The sequence below is a fragment of the Hydra viridissima genome, unplaced genomic scaffold, assembly GCF_058129835.1.
Source record: "Hydra viridissima isolate aposymbiotic clone 2 unplaced genomic scaffold, HvirCarnegie_v1 scaffold_6, whole genome shotgun sequence".
NCBI classification, from domain to species: Eukaryota; Metazoa; Cnidaria; class Hydrozoa; order Anthoathecata; family Hydridae; genus Hydra; species Hydra viridissima.
Genome location: NW_028324305.1, coordinates 12470730 through 12493939, shown reverse-complemented (window position 1 = coordinate 12493939; position 23210 = coordinate 12470730). Strand labels below are relative to the sequence as shown.

The 23210-nt window shown below is 28.6% G+C and overlaps 2 protein-coding genes, 1 long non-coding RNA gene and 1 pseudogene across 6 annotated transcripts; all 4 read left to right on the top strand.

The window, feature by feature from the left end:
* Positions 1–2236: 2236 nt before the first annotated feature.
* Positions 2237–3365, top strand: LOC149887082 (uncharacterized). Its single transcript, XR_016453533.1, has 2 exons — positions 2237–2553; positions 2722–3365. It is a non-coding gene; the product is annotated as an uncharacterized LOC149887082 (long non-coding RNA).
* A 981-nt stretch (positions 3366–4346) lies between these two features.
* LOC145189664 (uncharacterized) lies at positions 4347–17512 on the top strand. 3 transcript variants are annotated; one of them, XM_090090416.1, is made up of 9 exons: positions 4347–4475; positions 8717–8928; positions 9360–9469; positions 9904–9934; positions 10031–10139; positions 10276–10360; positions 10793–10945; positions 12571–12756; positions 17021–17512. In XM_090090416.1, exons 2-9 carry the CDS (start codon positions 8729–8731, stop codon positions 17410–17412), a joined length of 1266 nt encoding a protein of 421 aa, XP_089946542.1. In that variant the 5' UTR covers positions 4347–4475; positions 8717–8728; the 3' UTR covers positions 17413–17512. The 3 variants fall into 3 exon arrangements, with proteins under 3 accessions (XP_089946542.1, XP_089946544.1, XP_089946543.1); XM_090090418.1 differs by having other exon boundaries at positions 4435–4475; positions 8552–8928; XM_090090417.1 differs by lacking the exon at positions 4347–4475 and adding an exon at positions 7835–7970 and having other exon boundaries at positions 8552–8928.
* LOC145190544 (uncharacterized) lies at positions 13647–22871 on the top strand. The gene is made up of 4 exons (XM_090090419.1): positions 13647–13783; positions 21034–21134; positions 21546–21910; positions 22104–22871. Exons 2-4 carry the CDS (start codon positions 21095–21097, stop codon positions 22764–22766), a joined length of 1068 nt encoding a protein of 355 aa, XP_089946545.1. The 5' UTR covers positions 13647–13783; positions 21034–21094; the 3' UTR covers positions 22767–22871.
* Positions 17863–20879, top strand: LOC145189665 (uncharacterized; annotated as a pseudogene). The gene has a single exon (XR_016453349.1). The product of XR_016453349.1 is annotated as an uncharacterized LOC145189665 (transcript).
* Positions 22872–23210: the final 339 nt, after the last annotated feature.

The window sequence follows — 23210 nt, the reverse complement described above, 5'->3', positions numbered from 1 at the left end:
AGGCAGTGAAAAAAAAAATAAAAAAGGTATGACGGCAAAACTTTTGTAAGGTGGCTCATCATTTTATAAGTACAGCATATTATCGGCAAATAACGTATTCTGTGGCAATTGTATTAATTTCTCGTACTTTTTAGAATTTTTCAATACAATTTCTTTGTTATTTCACATAAATCAAAATTAGAAAAAACAATTGACTTCGACCAAATGTTTGGAGGCAATTAAACCACTTTAGCAGATGAGTTTAGCACATGTCCAAATTACAACACCAACTGAAGTGGAACTTTTTTCTAAATTTAAAATCATCATTTTTATCATTTTACATCATTTCGATTAGTTTGAGTAAATAATTTTCATATCTACGCTGTGTTTTTATCATTTTACATCATTTTGATTAGTTTGAGTAAATAATTTTCATATCGTTATCGTTCATATTTTTACGCTGTGTTTTATTTGAATACAGCGATTCAACAGTATATCTTACAATTTTTAAAAAACAATGTTTTGCAATCGCTTGAGAAAAAGGACTATTTTAATATTTTTTTTGTTTTACTCCAGTGATAAAGATCATTTTAAAAAATTGTTTTAAGAAGAAAAGTTAAAGAATCTGATCTGATTTAAAAAGGGAAATTTTGAATGCAAGAGTTTTTTTTTGAATATTTAATTTAATGTTCACTTAAATATAACCAAACATAACTCAAGAGTTTTTTAATTCACTGTTCACTTAAATATAACCAAACATAAATCAAGTTTTTAAAATCAAAATTCAGTCCTGAGAGATTAAAAAAGTTCTTTATGTAGAAATACAATTTACAGAGTTTTAAAATTTTTTCAAGGGAAAAAGTGAAAAATCAAAACTCTAAACGAGAGTGTGTTTTATAAGCCACAATGGTTTTTTCGTGATCCATGAAATCTATGACCGGGCAAATATTCTAGCGATTAAAGTTATCAGCATAGTAATTCACAAAAAGTGACTCTTGACAAAAGTAAACGATCTTGGATTAAAGAATCTTTTCGAAAGTTTGAGAAATGTCAACTTTATGACTTTTGAAAAATAAAGTTTCTTAGGTCTGAGGTTTTGATTAACGTTTAATTCTGGTATCGAGTTATTTGTAAAAATCATGAAATAGTTACAAAATTTTCACGAACCTTATTAACTATTTTTCACGCATTTGTACATTTCTATCAACCATGTGTTTTGGCTGTCTCTTACTTTTATTGTTGAGTAAGTAATAAGTTGTAAGTAGTATGCTTGAGTCGAGTAAAAAATAAAGCATGTTTATAAATTCTTTTGCTGTCCCTCCTCACTTTCTTTTTCAGAGCATGTTTCAAAACGAATCTGATGCTGTACATTCTGTTGACTATGTTATTAGTGCTGATATTTGGGCCATAGCTAAAGGTGGATAATATGCAATTGTGTCGTGGATAACTATGGAATAATTTAAAGTTTTTCTTAATCATTATCAACTTATTATACTTATTAGAAATGTTCCTTTAGTAAACAACATATACTTTAATTGAGCTCTAGCTTATATTTTTATTTGAGGAATTTTTTGCAATGATTTTTTGTTAATATAAAATTGTATTTTCAATGATTCTTGAGTGTTACTAAACTTCACCGACTGGGTGGGACACATAAATGAACTTAGATCCCCATTAAACTATGTAGTTTTTCTGCTTTTAGGGATTTGAAAAGAAGTGTAATTGGATCGAGATTGTACACATATTTTAAAAAATAGTGGGGCGGGTGATGAATCCTTACTTAGAGTGCTTTCAAACAAAAAAAAACCGCATCGAGATTTTTTTTTTTTGTTTAAAACTGTTGTAAAAATAGAAAAAAAAAACCTAAAAAAGATTTTGACTTATTTTTATTTTATTTAAAGAAAAAATTGTTTTTAAACAAATCTTGCGTCAGGGTGTCATACTAAAATATAAAATTAAATCAGTAAAAAAAACTTTAAATCAAAATTGGTGTAACAATAATAAACATCAAAACTAGTATTTAAAATACCCCTCGTGCAACTCGATGCAAATCAGATGCATACCTTTTTTGCAAGTTATGCATCTGATTTGCTTCGAATTTACAAGATTGTTACAAGTTTAGCAGATATTTCTTATTCAAATGGTATTTTTTGTTTTAAGTTAATTATAGATGTTATTCGAACTTTTACTAATTTATTTCATTTTTACACATTCACACAGCTCCTTTTTCCCAGTAGGTTAACATGAGATAGGAGCCGTTGAAAACGAGTAAAAAATCGCAACTTTTATTTTTTTGCGCTTTTTCTAAAGCTGTGTTAAAAATGAGGAGGTTCTAAACTTTAGTTGGTTACATTACTGTGATCACCAAAATAGATTTTGATGAAATATAAAATCTATTTATAAACTATGATCTAAATATATGATAACACAACTTTTTTAAAAAAAATAATTTTCCCTAATCAGTAGGTTACTATGGGCATTTTGTGTCTTGTTTAGGTTTTTATGCGCTATTTTAGATGGTTGTTTTGACGTACCACCGAGTGGAATCTTCTGCGTGTTAAGGTCTTATATTTGGTAAGTGTATAAATGTATATGGTTTACAAATGGAAAATTTTATTTTATTTACAATCTCTGCAACCCCCGAAATATGAAGTACAGTTGGATTGTGGTTTAAAAAACGTGATTATATTAGATATTTTGATGAAATTAGAGATGAAGGTTGAAGACAGTTTTCTTTTTCAGAACTAGAGTTTCGCTAAGATATTCGCTAAGATATTCGCTAAGATATTCGAGAAGCTCAGATTTATTGTCACAATCTCTTATATCCGTTTTGCAAATAATGTGTTTTGAAAAGAAATCAAATCAGGCGTCAAACAAAAAGTTGAAAGTTGTAGCTGGAAAAGTTATCACTGCTGCAGCAAGTGATTCAGAAGTAAAAGGCAATCAGCCGTATGTTTCGGAAAAACCACCTGCCAAAAAGTTTCTAGTACAAGTTGTATAATCAAATAAGGATGAATCATTACAAGAACAAGAAAACCGCGAACAAGAAGAAAGTAAAGTTTGTTTGATCAGAGACATTGATAAATTTCCTGGCTGTCATATATGAAAACAAATGGTGGATATATGCAGCTAAGAAAATGATGCAAAAGTTAATTTCATGCACCTAAGTGGGCTTTCGAAAGGTTTTTAGTGGCCAACAAAAGACGATGGTTTGTTGGATCAAATTAGAAAATGTTATTTGCAAGATCAGCTCCCTGCCAATTCCAAAATACTCTTGAACTTTCCATAGACAACGAAACTTCTACTTCAATTGAATAATTTTTTTCAGAAATGTCAAGTTATTTATATTGTAAACTCATTTGAATATCAAATAACTTCTCTGAAAAGTTGTACATTTTTTATGTTTTTCTTTTTTTCCGGCCAAAGTTATGGATCACCGTTCATAAAAATGGCCGCCATCTTTATAATAAAAAAAACTTGGGTTCTATGGGACTCGTAGACTACACCGTCTCACATATTTTAAGCTTTAAAGTATTTCACAAAAAACGCTCGGATCAAAATTTATGAAGTCTCAAAGTTGAAAATTGGCCAAAGTTAGGCGATATTACGGTATAGTAAAATATAATTAACCACATGATAACTTATTGTACAAACTTTCAAGAAGATTACTATTAAATCTTTTTAGATGAGTAAGACACTTAGATTTTGAGAGAGTTTGTTATCAATAGAAGATTAGTATTGTCATCATCTGACATTTGATTGTTTGATAAATAGATTAAGCATATTATAAAAATACTTTAAAGAATTTTTTGTGATCTCCGCTGATTTATTACTTATTTATATCATTTGGCTGTTTCATTTAATAGACGAATCACCAAGCAATCAATTACTCATTAATTAAAATTTAAAGCAATTATATTAAAAATACCCAGTCCCTAAATATTCAGATATGTTCAAGTATTCAACTTTATGAAAATGGACTTCTTACATAAAACGTTCTTGTATTAAAATCTTCATCTTTAGTTTCACTTTTTATATCTAAAATATGAATTTTGTTTAACAAAGAAATTTAGTTTGTTTTTAATTTCACATAACAAACGTTTTTAAAAATAATAGTTTTGGGTAGGGGGGAGTGATTGGATATTATAGGTCCAATAGTTTTAATCGCAGCAAATTTTGTGACCTTCTGAGAAAATCTAAATAAAATGCAATACAAAATACCGTTAATTAAACTTTTTTGTTTATTTTCGCTTAGAACTTTTTTTTAATTTTTATGAGCCAGGGAGTAATAACTTTATTGACCAACTAACTCTTCTACTGGCTGCTACTAAAAAAAATTATTCTTTATTCGGATCTTAGCAGATTGTGAGAAAAAACCGACCAGATTGTTTCAGGGAATGGATCGGGGAGGAACATTACTTAGGTTACGTCATTACGTCATTATTATTATGAAATAATTGAAGATGTCATCTAAACTACTTGATGCAAAACGAAAGGTAATCAAGTTCTTTTTCCTTTTTCGTTTATTACCTCCATATAAATACACGAAGTGTGTGTGTCTTTATATATATATATATATATATATATATATATATATATATATATATATATATATATATATATATATGTAGTATACCATCATCATCATCATCATCATCATCATCATCATCATCATCATCATCATCATCATCATCATCATCATCATCATCATCATCATCATCATCATCATCATCATCATCATCATCATCATCATCATCATCATCATCATCATCATCATCATCATCATAATTATCATCTCCATTCCTAATTCCAGCTAAAATCAGAACTGGAGTAGGAGCCTACATAATATTGAAGAATATATCTGATGTTAATTAATTTGATTAGTTTATTGCTATCACACTTATAAGAGGCATTTACAGTCTCCTTTAGTTGATCATTTAGACTACAGTGTAACTTTTTTAAAAAATTTAAAGTTTGAATTTAGATACTTCAGAAGTTAAACACTGCCAAAGTTTTGCAAAATATTACAGGGGCATGCTGCTTCTTGTAACCAACCAATAATTAATGTTAATCTCAAAGAGTCCAGTCAAAAAACAGCCAATAATACCTTTTAGGAAATTATAAAGCTCCTACAAATAGTAAATCACTACAAAATCAGTTCAAAGATTGTCTAGATCTTAAACTGATTAACCATCTTTGAGACTATGTAGTTAACAGCTTAAAGAAAATTACCCATCAAGCAAAAAAACTTTATGTGTAAATTGAGAATACATGGAACAAGATAATCATTCCAATGAGTACCAAGCAAAAAGTAATAGAAAAAATGTGGTCTCATTTTTTAAGTTGGTTCATCTTTAGAGCATATTTAGGGGTTATTCAATGTCATTTAAGCTCCAGTATTTTCCCAATAGCACCACTCAACATAAACACAGTTGAAAGTAGGTTGTGCACACTGCACTGGTTGAGTTATGGTATGTTGTCAGCTAGTCATAATATTTAGTTTATCTTCTTCAGTCAACTTAATTATTTGCTGTAGATTAACTGGAATTTTATATTTGAGGCCATTTTGAAAAAAAAAACAGAAGCATACTCCAGAAGTAAATACTAAACAAGAGATTATTAAGTAAAAGTATAAATGAAATATTTTATTAGACACTTAATTGATACTTATTTACACAGAGTTTAGTGTGCTAACAGTGGGTTGATAAAATGATTGAAATTTATAATTGTAGATGAACCTTTTCCTTTTTAATTTTGAAGATAGACCAGTTTCTCATCATTCAGAAAAACAATGTTTTATCATGCAGTATGGTATACATCAGTGTTTTACTGGATAAGAAGGAAAAGAGGAAGTGTGCAAAGAGAAGTGGTTTCAAACCCTGTTGATTAATTTAGTTTCTGAAAATTGTCAGCAACTGGCTTACTTTGTATCATCATATGGTTCACTTTTGGCCACCAAGCAATCTCATGCAATCATCTCATCCTCCTTAGATTCTGAGATATCTATCAATCTAGTGGACTAGCCTCAATAAATGGCAGTTTGGTATACCATCAGAACATCTCATTTTCTTCCGGCTCTAAATCTGCATGTTTTGATGATGATTTCCAACATTGTACTCCTGAACCTTCCAAACCTCCTCAACCTGGTTTAAAATCTTATTTAAAATGACAAAAAGGTCAACCTCTTTGTCGATTCTGAAGTGCTGGATAGAATGAAAATACCTGATAGAGTTGTCTCAGAATTTGTTAGTGCAGTTGAAATCTTGCTTGGCCATGGTGTCTACACAATCACTTTGTTAAGAAGTTTGATTAAATGACAAGAACTGTTACCAAGAGGTGGTAAATGTGCAAAAATTGATAAGCAATGTAGTACTTGTACGCTAGAATAGCATTACTAGCAATCAAAAATTCATAGACAAAATTGCAATTCTTTTCAAAGGTAGTGGTGAAGAGATGGTGCTTGGAGTTCAATAAATTGGTAAGAGAAAGGTTGTGACACAAGTATGGTATATACTGGAACCTGCACTGTCAGAGTTACCTTGGGCTGCTTGAAATATCATGTCATGGAATATATTCTTTCAAGTAGCTTTTTCCCTTAGAGATTGTGGATGACCAGCTAAGGGGTTAAATTCTTGAAACTGTGCTTCATATTTCTGGGGGTGCAGAAATTGTAGATAAAATGAAATTTTCCATTTGTAAACCATGCATATTTTTACATTATACAAGATAGATGTGAAATGCAATCTACTATATTAAAAAGTTTCTTTTCAACAAGCAGTTCACTTAAATTGCAATAGAAAAACATGTGTAAAAGCTCTGGTACTCTTTTTAAACTTCTACTATGTGAAGTTCTGGCATGAAGCTCCTGCCTATGAAAACATCACTCAAAGACCTACTGTTATTCTTTGTAGAAACTTTGTAAATACCCAAATGCACCAGTTTCAAAAGCTACATTAGCTACATTCAGCAGATGCTTTTAGTTTTTTTTATTTTTTGGAAAATGTATCTTTATTTTATGACAGAATTGGTTTGAATGTGGAAGCAGACAGATAGTGGAAAACCTTCAGCAAAGGCCAATTCTGGAACATATATCAGACCCTATATGTCCAAGGAAAGTAACATTTTGCATTAAAATGAAGGCTATTGAAATCTTTGATGTTCTACGGTCCAATGGAAAATAGAACTTTTAAGTCTTTTATGAAAGGATTCTACATAAAAGAGCAACAATCCAACTTTCAAAGACCTTAAATCATTGGCATTGGCCGTGAAATTTGTTAATAGTTTTGATGAAAGGGCAGTAACTCTGATGTTGCAATACAATTTCTCCATGACAAAAAGTAAAGACTAGAAACAATCTCTACTGAGGCTAGTTGTCACAGGAAGACTTTTCTGTCCTGTTCTAATGTTGTTTTGATGTCTGACAACAGTGGTTGAAGTAGTGAAGTAGTCATTGGGTGACAGACACTGAAGTTCACAGGCTGACAATGTAATAAAAAATTTTTAAAATCTATTATCTGTTTATTACTGAGGTGCATGATTAAAGTTTCTGTAGACAATTTAAATAACAATCATGTAAATAATGGTGTAAAAAATAGTTCAGCTTGTTTGACCCCAAAATATCAGCCAAAAGATTCTAAATTTTGCAGAACCAATTGTGGGCTAGCAGAACAAAATTAGTTGTGAGGACCTAATTTATCAAAGTGAATTTTTTTTGGACCACCCACCCACACACATGCATACACACATACATACACATATATATTCATATATAGATGTATCAAAATGAAAACTTGAAAAAAGGAGTTTAAATCGCAAGTACTCTAAGTAGTAAAAACCTTTTTTAAAAATATAACAGGAGCTCAGAATCCCTGTTGTCTAAACATACATTTGGAAGAATAAAATAATCCAGCGTGCAGAACAATGCATCTATTTGGTCTTTAAATGTAACACCAGGTCTTTGGCTATTGATTATGCAACTTGGCTTGATTAAGGTATGTTATTGCCCTAAGATTTAACTATTGCTAGAAGAGTTAAAGCAAACATTTGAGTATAAGTTTATGCAACAATTTAATTGATTTTTTGTGTACATCTGCATTCAATTCTGGTTTTTTAGTTGCCCTACTGTAAGTTAGAGAGTTTATGATGGTTATAACTTCAATTAAATTGACATTAAATCTGACAAAATGTCATTAAGTTTAAAATAACTTTTTTAAGCAACTGACAAGTAATAAATGCCAAAATATTCAAAATGTGGGCAAAGTTAAATGCTGCAATATGCCATGACATGTTGCAATATGCACTACAGTTGTAATGTAGCAGACAGAAAAATTACATTTTTAGGAATCTTTCATATCAAACTTGATGAAAAATGTAGAACTTAACTGAATTTCGGTTCTTCCTCAAGCAGCAAATGACACAAAAATAAAATACTTTAAATGTCAAACAGAATATAAAAAAAATTATTTTCAATATTCAGAATAGTTATCTTGTTATAGTTGCTGGAAATGTCTTATTTCTAATACCCTTATCAAATTTCTACTTTAACATTGATACTGGCTAATAATCTTTTTAGGGTTTTTTCACAAATTTTCACACCTCTTTGTTGGGCTGGAGAAAAAGTGAAGTCAATCTTACAAATAAGGGAGCTGGAGTTTGCTCAAAAATACATTTTTGTATATCTATTTATGTCTGTATATATTCAAACACACAATTTTAGTAATAATATTATACATTTTAGTAAGAATATTGCATGATCAACATGTTCAAGCGAGTTCTTCAGGTATTTAAGAGAAAATCTCCTGAGAAAGATTTACTTGACAAAAAAAAAAATGAAGTTAAAGAATGGCTAATAAACTATGGTTTCAATTGGCATGAGTTTGAGAATATTTTCTTTTGGAAAGTTCCATGTGTTTCTTTTGCAATATATCTCTTGTTCACTGGACTATTTTGGTAAAAATTTTATACATATGAATATATTTGTTAATTTATGACTGAGTATGGAAGTATGGTTTTAATTATTAATGTCCAGTAAATGGTGGTAGCTAAACAGTTTTACAAATATTAATCTGAAATTGTTTCTATGACTGCTCATTTATAGTGAACCATTTAATATTTTTATTTTGAAATTATATTTTCCTAAAAAAATATTTCGAAATTTAAAAAAGGTCAAGAAGTTAAAAAAATATTTTTAAAAAAGCCTTTAATTCAGCTCAAACATCTGAGATTTACATGCATGTTTTGATTTGTGAGATGTAATTAACTGCATAAATCTGACTAATCCAAACATGCATGTAGTTTTCTGCTTCATGTAAAATTAGAATTATTGTTTTTGTCTAATTATACTGTCTATGTTTTAACTTTTATAATGTTTATTATTTAAGGAAATTAGTTAGCTACAGACTGCAAAAAACATCTCTGCTCCTAATCATAATATCATCTTCTTGTCTGATTGAAGAGGTGCGGAAAATCATTTGGGAAAATCTACAAAGAAGTATGAATTTTCAAAGTTTATCAAAAATAGTTTTATAAGTTTTATAAGATTTTAAGATTGATTTTAAACAATTCTTAAAAAAGATCTTACATTGTGTAAAGCAACAGTTTTTCAAAAAACATGGCATGGAGATAATTATACACCTTGTTATGAAGAATATAAATCAATTTAAGGTAATTTTAAAAGATACCAGCTTTTTTCTATGGATTGTATTAGATGTAGTATTAGTTGGGGTTGTTTGAGGAATCATTATAATTTCACCTAATTGCTTGAAATCGAATGACAAATGCTTTGTTTGAATTTGAATGATTTTTTTTTAAATAATGATAAAAAAAGAAAAGAAAAGAATAAAAAAAAGTTTATAAAACAAATTTTCAACAATACACTTAATTGCATGCCCCATATAACAAATATAAATTTTTTATTTTTTATAGGAGGAGCAGTAGCAATTAAAGAAAAACGAAAGTAATATATTTATTTTTATTTTTTTCTCACTGTATTAAAACATTAAACTTTTTAACTGTGATACTTTTAACTTTTGTAGATTTCTCTGTTTTATAGACTTGGGTTTGAGTTTGATGATTTGTGCAGTTTTATTGCAACATGGTGGATTTCTGCAGAAAAGTTTTTTTTTCATTTGTTGCAAATTAAAAACAAGGAATTACCTAAGGTATTACAATTTCTTTCTATAAGAAAATGCTGATAGCAGTACAAAAAAAAGAAAATAATAAAATTTATCCAAAAAAAAAATTTTGTTTTTTGCCTTTTACAAAGTTTGTCATTTTATTTTAACTTTTCTGTTATAGTTTAGTTTGCTTATTGTTTGCTACATTTCTGCTCTACTGATATTTTTGGTTTACATTCCTGTTGCAGAAATACTATTTGGATTTGGTGTGTACTTCATGTTTTAATTGATTAATAAAGCTTGTGTTGTTTCTTTTTCTTTTTCTTTTCATTCCGCAGTATATATTAAATATTTATGATTTTACAATAATGTTTATTAATATGATTATAATTCTTATGATGATTTATCAGGGTGATGATGAAATAAAATTAGTATTATTCATCATTGAAATATTTTATTACTAATTTTTCAGCTTGTATTACTATAAATCTATATATAAAAACATATGTACATACATAAAGGCTAATCTCTTAAGTTTTTTTATTTAACATGGATTTTTAATTTCATGCTTTTAGCATCAGAATGTAAATATAATTTCATATTTAGGATCCAAAGATCCTAAATTTAAAAGTATCCTCATTATTTCTTTGGTAAATTTGGAAGCATCAAAAAATATTATTTTGTTTTAATGTTCTTAGGAACAATTGCCTACTTCTATCCAGTGATAAACTACTTGGGTTTGATTGACTTTTTCCTTAAAAAGATTGCTCAGTTTGTTCATCCAATTTATTTACATTTGTCAAACAGTCGCACCAAGCGAAGGCGAAATCAAAAACAGCAGAATCAAAAAAGTAAGTTTTTTTCAAAATCCATGTAGGTGAATGTTGAACCTTAAAGATTTATGTAAATGTGTTAAGAAGACTTTTAAAATTGAAAATATCTTATTACATATCTTGGTTGGATGTAAAGTGTCAAAATGTGCTTCTTTATTCTGATAGTGTTTTTTTTTCAAGCATCTCATCAATTTGTCTAATTGCATTTAATAATAATATGGTTGCATTTAATATTTTGTTTTTTTTGCATTATTAAATTGTTGTTTCATTACATTACTCCATGGGGTTTCTTGTTAATTTTGCTTCAATTAAATGTGTTCTGACTTTAACTTAAAAGTTACTTTAGCCTATGCAACATTGTTTTAAAAGTAAGAACAAATGTGTGCAATATTTGTTTCCCTCATGAGCACCAAGTACATGAAATTGAAGATGACAGCACAGTGGGTAAGAAATTGTTTAACTCCAACTACATCATGGTGGTCTCAGGAGTGTGTGTTAGCGCAACCCATATTCATCAGTTGGCTGATGTATGTGGTTTGATGGCTAAGCCAGACAGCTCCATTTTTGAAACGCCAATTAAGCCCAATATCCATGAAGACCTGACCATATTGCAGTTCTTCATTTCTACACATGGTGTACATAAAGGTTTGGCCAATTTGCATTGAAGACTGCAAGCTCGAGTTATTTGATGCATTTTTTGATGGACGTAATGGTGAATGTGCACAATTGTGTCACTAAAAATAGCTTGACCATGACCCCCTTGATTGAAAGTGGCAATGTGATTGAGCCCTTGCGTGAATGCATACTGGAGGATGTGAGTACTTTGCTTGTTGCCTGTGGGTAGTTTGCTCATTGACATATGGTTGTGACCTAGCGCATGGCCATCTGATGAATATTGGTGTGGTATGGGGGTAATGGTGGCACAGTCGATTGGTGATATAACTTTATTTGTAGTATTTAATACTTTTCATAGTATTCCTAATTTCTTTAATAGGCTTCTAATTTGACTGCCTACTTAATGTAAAATAATTCTGCCCACTACAAAAATTTATTTACAGCATTGTAACATGGTGTAGGTCTTATGCAGAATGGTATCTTATTATTATTTAAGCTTGAAAGCTTTTATGACAGAATCTGCAAAATTTAATCTTTTTTGTGTTCTTCTATTTTTTACAAGTAGCTTGGTCTCGGTTTTTAATTTGAAGAAGGAAGAAAAACATGTGTTTTTATTATCCAATCAACTTTCCTTATTATTCAACTTACTTTCTTTCTACATGATCTACTAAATATGTTAGTTTTGTTAAAGTTTAGAAAAAATGTCAGTATTTTATTTGAAACTAGTTCAAATGATTTTTAAGTGACTAAGTGTTGCACTAAGAAGTTCAAGTATTTGCTTCAGTTACTAGTGTTATCGCTATAAATATGCATGTTTAAGTAACTATTACTTAAATATACATATTTATAATTACTAAAATATGCACTAAAACTTTAAATAACATTAAAACAAATAGAGATTGGAATAACTTTATACGTTAAAAAAGTATAAAATAACTTATTTGCAGATACAGACTTATTTTCTAACTCTATATAAAATGTATAAAAATTTATTTTATTTAAATCATTTTAATGTTGCGCTTATATAGCTCACATATCTTCAAAAAGACAATCTTTCTGTGATGATGATGATTATGAAACTTTTACGCCTAATAATGATAATGAGCTGTCTGAAGATGCTGTTGATAAAGCACACATCAGTAAACATGATCTATCAAGAGATTCTTCATATGATGAGTTTGAACTGCAACATCAACTGCATCATTTGGATGAAGGTAAAGTTTTATTCATCAACTAATATTTGATCAATTTAAATTGGATATTCTAAATAAGGTATCCTCAATTTTTCATGTTTAATGAAGACTTGTTTTTATTATTTTTGTTATAACATGAAACTTGATAAGTTAAAAATATAAATACATTTAAAGAAGATGTTTTTCTTTATCTCAAAAACATTTTCTGCTTTCATATAAAGTCGGGTATGTCATACTTTTAAAAAAATTTAAATTTTCAAAAAAAAAAATTTAGGAAGTGATTTTATTATGTGGTAGGTATTTCTAAACAACATTGAAATAAAACTTTTTTTTTTTTTTTTTTTGAATAAAAATGATCATGAGAATTGCAATATTTAAGTTATTAAAAATGAAATTAAAATGAAACCAATTAACCATTAAAATGAAACCAATGGATAAAATTATGTTAAATTTTTATAATACGTGGTTGTTAAAACATTTTACCAGACAATAACTTTTTTAAATAAATATATGCATTATTGACTATTTGAAAAAATACTTTTTACAGTACTAAAAAACCAAGCAAGTTAGGTAAAAATTAAAGTTTTGAATTAGATTTTTTCATGGGCAACTACATGTCCACGGACAAATCTAATTCAAAACTTTAATTTTTGCAACTTGCTTTTTTGCATTGCAACTCCAAACTTATGATGTTCATGCTTATGTCAAATGAGAATGTTTTGCAAAAAAAAAGCACCAATTAAAGTCTGGAAACAAAAACACCTAAAAAGTTTGCTCATGCGTATTAGCTTGTTTGTCCTCATATGTGAGGTTGATGAGCCAATATAATATATAGTTTTACTATCTTATACTCGATATATATTTATCAACAAGTTTCATTTAATAATAATTAAATCTTTCTTGGATTTCAGATTTGGAACGACATCCCTGTGCTCTATTCTTACTCTGATAAAACCATCGCATCTCTGAAAACCATAAACAGCTGCTGCTACTTCAGTCACTTGCATTACAACTCATTCACTTGACTGGGTGTGGAGAGGATAGTAAGGTACTTCCATAGGAGAATCTATTACTTTTTGTAAATCTTTTTTTGTCATATTGCATGTGAAATTTGGCTCCAAGGTTTGTTCATTACTCCAGTTAATGAGTTCAAAGAAAGTCACAGCGTCAAAGTTTTTTTCAGTTTCTCACACTTGCATCACCTTGCTCTGAATCTCCTCTAACTTTCAGAATCATGTTAACTGCAAAAGTTCTATTTTCATTTAATGAGCTTGCAAGAAGAGAAATAAGAAGAGACTCAGAATAACCATGAAATGTCCCATTTTGAATAGACTTTGTATAATTCTTATCCTTAACTTCTACTGTTTGACCCCTTAATAAATAAAGAAGTTTAATTAGATAACGGGGCCCATTGACAATAGAGTGTTTCGCCTTGATTCTAAACCACATATGAAAGTATACTTGAGCCACAAACTGAGAAAAAACTTTTAGATTTTTTAAAATATCACCTTCCAAGCCATGTTCACTAATGTAAAGCCAAAGGATTGCCTGACCAGATGTGAGCCACCTGCTATGGCAAAGATTTCCATATTTTTTGTTAACAAGTGAAGGATTCAAGATACCTGATTCAAGACAAGAAACTAACTTATAGCTTAGTAAAGTGTCAGTGGACATTGACTTTAAAATGTCATACAGAATTTTAATTAGAGGTTCAATCTGTCTAATCAGTTCAAACTTTTCTAGTCGTTTTAATTGATTTACTTTTGATAACAGTTTACCTATAGACCCTTTAATTCCATCCTTGGAGTTTATAAGCCCAATTAAGATTTGCAATCAGGTGTCTTAAAGATTGCTCATTTGTATGCAACATGTTAATTGATCAAAAACATTTTCTTCCAATAAGTTTCTCCAGATGAGTTAACAATCTGCTATTATTAGACCCAGTCATTGAATTTGTGGACTCTGATCCAATCAAAATTATAGTTTGATCAGTTATTAGTGAGATTCCTCTAGGAACCATCCAGTTACAAAGCTAGGTTGCAAGCTTCTTTAGCCGGTGGGTTAGGAGCCTTTAAAGGTATGTAATGGGTCAAATAGGCTCCATCTGGTTCAGTAGTAACACTTATGTTTTCTTAGTTTTCTATTCTTCAACAAAATATTTTAGTAATTGAATTTTCAATTAAAATTAGAGTTGCATCTTTTGTTCCATCTAAAAATATGCCTTTGATAGGTACTTCAATAATTAGTTTTTCTGATGAAACTCTAGTTTTATTCATAACCTCTCGTCTGGCTCTCAAAATTATTTAAGGATCACATGCTAAATTAGCCATTTTTGGAGTTAAGTAATTCGATTTGATCAACCTTGAAGAAATGCAGATACAATTGCAGATGTAGCAGCAGGTGATATGTCAAATTGAAGAGATGCTAGTGCTGTATTGGGGATCTTCATGTAATTCTGTTAATGGTAACAAATGGGGAATTTTTTTGTTTGATATTATTGGAGCTGTCTTCAGAAGATATTTTATTTGCATCCTTAATATTTTCAGGTGAAGTTTCTTGATTAAAGTCATGTCCCACTGATTCATGAACTTCATCTTCAACGTTTTCTGTTAGAACCTGTGTTTTAGTTAGAGCATCCTGCCATCGGAAATTGCGTAAATGCGTAAATTCCAATGTGAGAAATAGTTTATAAAGGTGACTCCGATGTGATGTGATTGTGAGGAATGGTATCACATTGGAGGTGCGATGTAGTCCGAGGCCGATGAGGAGAATTTCACGCACTCTCCGATATATTTCGAGATTTACACATTATCGTACGATAATTTTGCGTAATTTCACAATAAATCGTATTTAAAGTGTAAACTCATAATATTGTGGTATTTCCGATGTATTTATCTATAATTACGAAGTTTTCGCAAAATTACAGCAAAATTTTGCAAGCCACCACAAACCATTGGAAAATATTGGAACATAAAAAGATTAAATCACATCGGAGTCACCTTTATAAACTATTTCTCCCATCGGAATTTACGCATTTACGCAATTTCCGATGGCGGGATGCTCTAGTTTTAATATGAGCTGTTATTTTTCTTTTCCCTGGCTTAACCTGTCTTTCTGTTTCTACCTTATCTCTTTGAGATCTGAGCCATAATAAATCAAGTTGTTGCAGCTTAATATCTTTAGAACAAATGCATAAAATGTGAACTCCTGCAGAACACTTTTTAACCTCTTTTAATGGAGAAGTTTCATCTGTACAAAGTAATATGTTACACCTACATTTTGTTATATCCAACAATTTGTTCAGCTTACCTTCCCACAATTTGAGAATAATTTCTTTTGTTTCTTTTTGATTAGAAATGTCTCTAAACTTATTCCTGGCAGTTCAAATTTTATCTGACAGTGTTTTTTGAGATATGATTACACAAAGCATTGGATTAAGATCATTTTTTCAATACCAAGTCTGCCAATACCACACAGATTTCTTTTACAGGTAGATGACATCTCCTACAAAAAAATTTAAAATTTAAACTGTTGTAAAAGTGTTTGTTAGAAATACTCAATATTGTTATATTTCCTACCCGGTGGTCCAAAAACACCCAGCAGATGTCCAGATATCTAATGTATGTGCTATGGATGTAATCGGGTGTCTTGTGGCCCACTAGGTATATATTGAAAATGAAATTATCAATTTTGTGTCAAAAAACTCACCAATTTTGAACTTCCATAACAAAATATTTTATTTATTATTTACTGTAAAACAAAAAGAATTATACTAAAAAAACCACAAGATGTAACAAAAATTGTACTAAATTATACTAAAAAAACCACAAATGTAACAAAAATTGCAAGTTTTTGATATTGCAGGGACATAAATAAATCCACTACTAACACAAAGCAAATACTAAGTACTAAGTAACTGTGTTCTACAATTCATAGATTACAATAACAAATGGACTTAGAATCCATTAAAGTCCATTTGTTTAAGTTAGATAGTTAAAAATTTGAAAGACAATTTGATGTAGTTTTATTCGTATTTTTACATCTTTCAAGTTGATTTTTACAAAAAAAAAATTTTTTTAAAATTTTTTTTTTGGTTGAATATTGCTTAACTTACTCCAACTCATAATAAAATCACTCGCCAAATGTCATTTTCAAAAATCTTTTAGTATGGCGTATCCTAACTCAAAATAATCACCAAACTTATAACTATGCATTGAATTGTTTATCACCTTTTTTTATTTTTTGTTAATTTTTTTTACACATAAATTGTATGAAACATTTTTAGCTGAGCATTCTTCAGATTTTGATGATAACGAATTTCTTCCGATAAATCCCAAAGTTTTGCAACAGGATTTTCCATCAATATCGCAGTATGATAGTATGTTGGAACCTCGTGATGATGAGTTTTATCATGGATTAAATTTTTCTGACAATGCATTGTCCTCTCAGCAGGATTTAGTTGATGATTATTTTAATGAAACAGATAATGAGGCTGAAGAGTTGCCTGAAGAGGAAAAAAGCCCTGAAACAAATAGTTTTTCCATACAGAAAGATGATTTTGAATTTTTGGATCATGCAGATTTAAACCATGTCACTGATGAAGAAATTAACAAACAAAATAGTGGTTCATTAAATCCAAAAATAGTGCAGGGGATATCGAGTATGCTTGGCTACTAAAAATGCGTAATTAGCCGCATATGGTTGCTTTTTCATATTTCTTTTAGTCATTTTTTTTTCAATCTAATTACAACAGAAAATAATATTGTGTGTTAAGTTTTGATTCTCTACTACTTTAATGTATTTATTGCTAATCTAAAATTTATTTAGTATAAAGTATTTAATATAAAATAAATTATTCCAGTATAAATCATGCACTACCATTACTAGATATTTCATTATATGTTTTGATCTTGTTTTTATTTTATAAATTTGTTTGAACTTGTAACTTTTTTCAAAAATAAGTGTTTTATTTTTTATTTAAACATTTATATTTATTTAAATAAATAAAAATAACATTTTACTGTGTAAAGAAAATGATAGCAAATTAAAATTTTGCAAAAGTCTAACTCTAGGGTTATGAATATTACTTGATGTCTTTTCAAGTACTAACAAAAAATTTATCAATTACAAAAAAACTTGTCTTGATGTCCTATGGAAATTATTATTTTATTACTTCAGTAGGTTTTTAAAGAAACTCCCCATATAACTTCTCTCAATCTTTTTTGTCATTTCTTCTGATTTTCCAATTCAATGATGGAAATGTTGCTAGGTTTTATAAAATGAATCTTTTTTCTCACCAGTCTTTTGTGTATACTGCTGTTATGGGAAATTTTTTTAAGTTATACATAATGAATTGAAATATTTAGGGCTGCAAACCATGTAAAAAATAAATAAAATACCAAAAGCTAGCATATTAATGGCCTCTGCAGATTGTAGTATAGGCCATTCTGAAAAGAATGGCCTATACTAGTGATGTATTAGAAGCCTTTGAATCAGCAGTATATCTTTTTATTTAAACATGGTATTCTAATTTACATTATATTTTTGATTAAAATCTGCAGATCACTTTATCACACTTTAAGTAATAATTTTTTACAAATGGGGTAAAAAAGCACTAACAAATCTATAAATATCGCCATTTTGAATGTTTTTATGCTAAATGATATTAAACTCTGAATTACATGCTGTTTCTTTTTTTTCTTCTTCCTCTTTTACATTTCAGTAGAGTAATGTCTTCATTTACAGGGTTTTATAGAACCAAAAAAAACTTTTTTTGGTGACTTCTTGTTTATCTTTATTTAAATTTTATTATTGTTATTATGTTATTGGCTATTGCGACAAAATGTTTCTAATCAAGATACAAAACCATACTATTTATGTAAACTGCTGTTGATAGGTCATGCTAGAAAACATATTTGTTATCAGAATGATGCTCAGCTATGAAAGAAATGTGTTTGTATTTGATACAATTTTTTAAATAACCTTATTGATTGATTGAGCAGTCACTTGGAGCAAAATAAGTCAGAAATTGACAGCCAGATAAGCAATTCTGCTTGAAATCTGCAATATTTCAATAAATCTGCAAATTTTGGCCAATATTTTACGCTACCATGAGCTCATTCAATATTTTCTCAAATAGAAAATCCTCTTTCTGGTAAAAGTTGTTTTTTGGCTGCCTGATCAAAACTATGGGGTTTTTAGGGTCCAGATTTGTTTTCAACATCTAACGGCAAAAATTTGTTTAAGTATTTTATTGTCAAAAGTAAGTAGTTATTCATGGTAACAATTTTCTAAAAAAAACTAGTAATTTTTATTCTTCAAGCCTCCTATTTTTAGAGAGGTTAGATACGTTGAATGAAATATAAACCATTTTTTGCATAGTTAAATTTGCTACAACAATATGGTAACTATTACTTTAGCTAATGTATGCTGTTTTTTCTGTCATATAGCTACAGCTGTCCACAAAATGATAATGATCATATTTAAAGGTGTCACAAAATGAGAATTATCATATTTAAAGATGTCACAAATTATAGTTTTCTTCCTATAAAAGAAGTTGATAATTTCTATTAGATTGAAAATATTTTTTAATTTTCAATTTGAATGAAGTTAATTGTTTGTTTTTTATTTCGCTGGTTTTTAAGATAAAAAATAATGCATTAAAAATTGATAATTATGGCTACTGACTATGTATTCAAGATTATTATAATTGGGGACTCAGGTGTGGGAAAATCATCTTTGCTTCGGCGGTTTGCAGATCAATCATTTACAGAGAATTATATAAATACCATTGGTGTAGACTTTAAAGTGCGTACTTTTGAAATTTTTGGAAAAACAGTAAAGTTAAATATCTGGGACAGTGCAGGGCAGGAACGTTTTCGAACTATTGTAAATACATACTATAGAGGTGCACATGGAATATGTCTTGTATACGATATTACTGATTTAGAATCATTTACCAAGTTAGGTGATTGGTTAAATGATGTCAAAGAATTAGCTGAAACAAATGCTAAAAAGCTAATTATAGGTACAAAATTGGACATGGAGTCACAACGTTGTGTAAAGAAAGAACAAGTTCAATTATATAGTGAGCAATGTAAAATTCCTTTTATCGAAACTAGCTCAAAAAATGGTATCAATGTAGAAGCTGCCTTTAATGAAATGACAAAATTGTTGTTAGCAGAAATTGATGGCGGATTAATTCTGAATCCTGAAAATACAGCTCCTTTAAAGCTGCCTGGTAGCAAAAATGTAGGCTCTAAAGGAAACACAATCTCAGAGAATAAGAAATGCTGCTGATAACAATTATTAATATCGAAAAAAGCATATCTTTTTGTTTAGAAATGTTATTCTAATTTATACTATATTTTTGATTAAGACCTTTAAAGCATTTTTTCTTCTGATGATTCCCTATATCAACTTTTTAAGTAAGAAAAATAATTTTTTTAATGTTAATCTGATTTTTACCATAGATGTTGCCTTTTTAATTGCTTTTTTACTTAATAGTAGTAAAAGGTAGATTGCATGTTGTTTCATTTTTTGTCTCTAACATTTCAAAAAAGAATATTTACATTTGTAGGATTTTATAGAGAAAAAAAAATTAATTTTTGGGTTTAGAGTATCTTCTTGTTCATGTTTATTTGTATCCTTCATGTATATCATTTATTTAAATGCAAAATAAAATTCAAGAATCATTAAGATTTATTAGTCTTACCAAAGCTCAACTTGTATTTTTTACTTTCGCTTTGCAGTATTTTGAAATAATAACAGTCTTACATCTTTTGTATATGACATCAATTTCATTTGAAAGCAAATTCACATGAAATCTTTTACATATGAAATCAATTGGATTGGATATTAATTTGAAATCATTACTATATTTTTATTTTAAATTTCAAATACATCTGTTTGTTTTAATTTTGTGTTTATTTTGGCTCATTAAAATTAGTTTTTCTGGTTACTTTGTGTATTTTCTCTGGTTACCTTGTGTATTTTCTCTGGTTACCTTGCGTATTTTAAATACTTTTGAAATGTTTTATTACCAATTGTTTTATTTGTATTGTATAAATGGTGAAGTATTAAAAATTTTAAATTTTTTTGTAAAAAGATTTATTAAAAGGATTAGAAGTTTAGAATGGAAAAAATTTTATATTTTTTTAGTATTAGTTTGATATGTGACCTAAAATAAGCAACTAAACTTTACAGTCTTTGTATTCTTTCAGTGTTTTTTACTTAAGGGTTTTTTTAATAAACAATTTTTAACAGTGTAATTTTTTATTTTTTATTTTTTTTTCAAAGAGATTTAGATATTTTATTACAATGTTGACATCGATAAAAAGTAAATGAAAATTGAAAAAAAATGGCCAACACCAATGGTTCAGAGGCTGCACTTAATATAGGTATACATTTTTAAATTTTGAATAACATTATCTGCATCAAAAAATTTTGTTTCTAAATAATGAGTTATGTTTACTAATTTTTGTGATTTGTTTTAATTGATTGTTTTTAATTGATTATTTTTATAGCTCTTATTTGTTTCTTGATTAACCAGTGAAAAATAAAAGAAGTATTTTTATCATAATAATGATAAACTTTAAAAGAAATAATCGCAAATACCTATATAATAAGGTATTGTGAATTTAGAAACTTCTTTTAAATTACTCGTTTCTGTAAAAACCAAATGATTACAGTATCAAAGACTATTTTTAATATATTTTTCATTAATACTGTTAACTGCTGATTGGATTGCAACCAATCAAATAATAGCAGTAATTTTTTTATGGTATAAAGTTAAAATATTGTTTTATTAGCTTTCCAAGATCTGAAGCGTCGATACTTGGCACAACGCAATGAGCTGAATTTTCTAAGACAACAATCCACTCTTAATGGTACCAATCAGAACAATCCAACAACAAACATTGTCTTAGAAAAAAAAATTGAACAACTGTGCAAGATGTTGGAAACCAAAACATCAGCATATAAAAGTTTAGAAAATATGTACTTTCAAACAAGAGAAAATGAGGAATATCTTCTAAAGCACACTCAGCAAATAGAAGAGCTGTTGGTAAAAGCACTTGAAAAATCTGAGAATTGCCAAAAGCAAAATAGTCAATTGAAACAGGATCAGGAGTCCTTGGTTTTGTCTTTTTATCAAATAGAGAAAGGAAGAGAAAAGGTACTGTTGTGTTTATTTTTGTACTTTGAATAAATCCTTAAAACAAAAAATCCTTAGTTAAATATTTAAAATGATATTTATTCAAACAATTTATAGTGTGATTATTTTTTTTGAAAGATTTTTTGGGTATAAAATTCATAATACCATTAAAAGGTTTTAAATGTTTAAAAAAACAAATGTTTTTGCATTATAGGCCAATGAATTACAAGAACTTTGTACACCAACATTTTCACACACTGATTCATCAGAAACCTTAAGTATGGAAATGAATTCAGTATTATCAACCAATAATAATGAAGACTTAAATTCCTTGAGCACTGTGCATTTGCCAAAATGGCAAAAGCAAATTGATTGTCTGCTGTCAGAGAAAAAAGCACTTCAAACAAAAATAATTTGGCTAACAGAAGAGTTAAGAGTTGAAAAGGAAAAGAATGAGAACTTGAAAGATTTTAAAAATGACACAAAAACTAGAGGCATTTCAGAAGGTGATTCAGCACCTAAAATAATGTTTAGGTCTATAAAAGTCCTACACGAAAAAATTAATCTTCTGCAAAATATGTTAAAAAGGAATTCAGAAATTATAAACAAATTGACTTCAAAATTTACAAAAACAAAACATGATGTTGAAGAGCCTGTTATATTTCTAAAATCACACCACAATTTTGACTTGCCCCCTTTAGAGCAAGTTAATCCAGTATTTTTACAAAGTTTTTATAGTGGTGACTCAACAAATAAGGATCCATTTTATAAAGCAGAACATAGTGATAATTGTTTAGATGAAAGTAAACAAACCTCTTTGCTCCAATATTTTAAATTAACTTTTCCTGTTGAGAAAGATTTTGAAAAGAGTGTTTAAAAAGAGATTGCAGAAAATTATTTTCATTTTATCAGCAGTCTATATGATTTATATATGATAGTTCACAAATTTTTGATATTATATGGTCAGTGCTAGTAGACAAAAGAATTTTATATTTTATAATTTTTAGCAAAAATTTTGTGTATAAGTATTACATAACTTTGCTTCTGAAGGAAACATTCTACTAAGTATGTTGCATATTTTCTTACATATTTTCTTAGTTTTCAATATAGTTTTTTCTTAGTCATATTTTATAGTAATTATCTGTAATAAATAAACTTTTAAAAATGTAATTTTTTAAAATGAAATTTTATATCTAAAATATTCTAAGAATATTTATCACTTACCTAACATTTCTAGTTTATTATTTACGAGTTATCAGTTTAATATTAAAACTTTATTTTATGATGATTACCTCTTCAAGTAAACATTAAATCTGGCAGA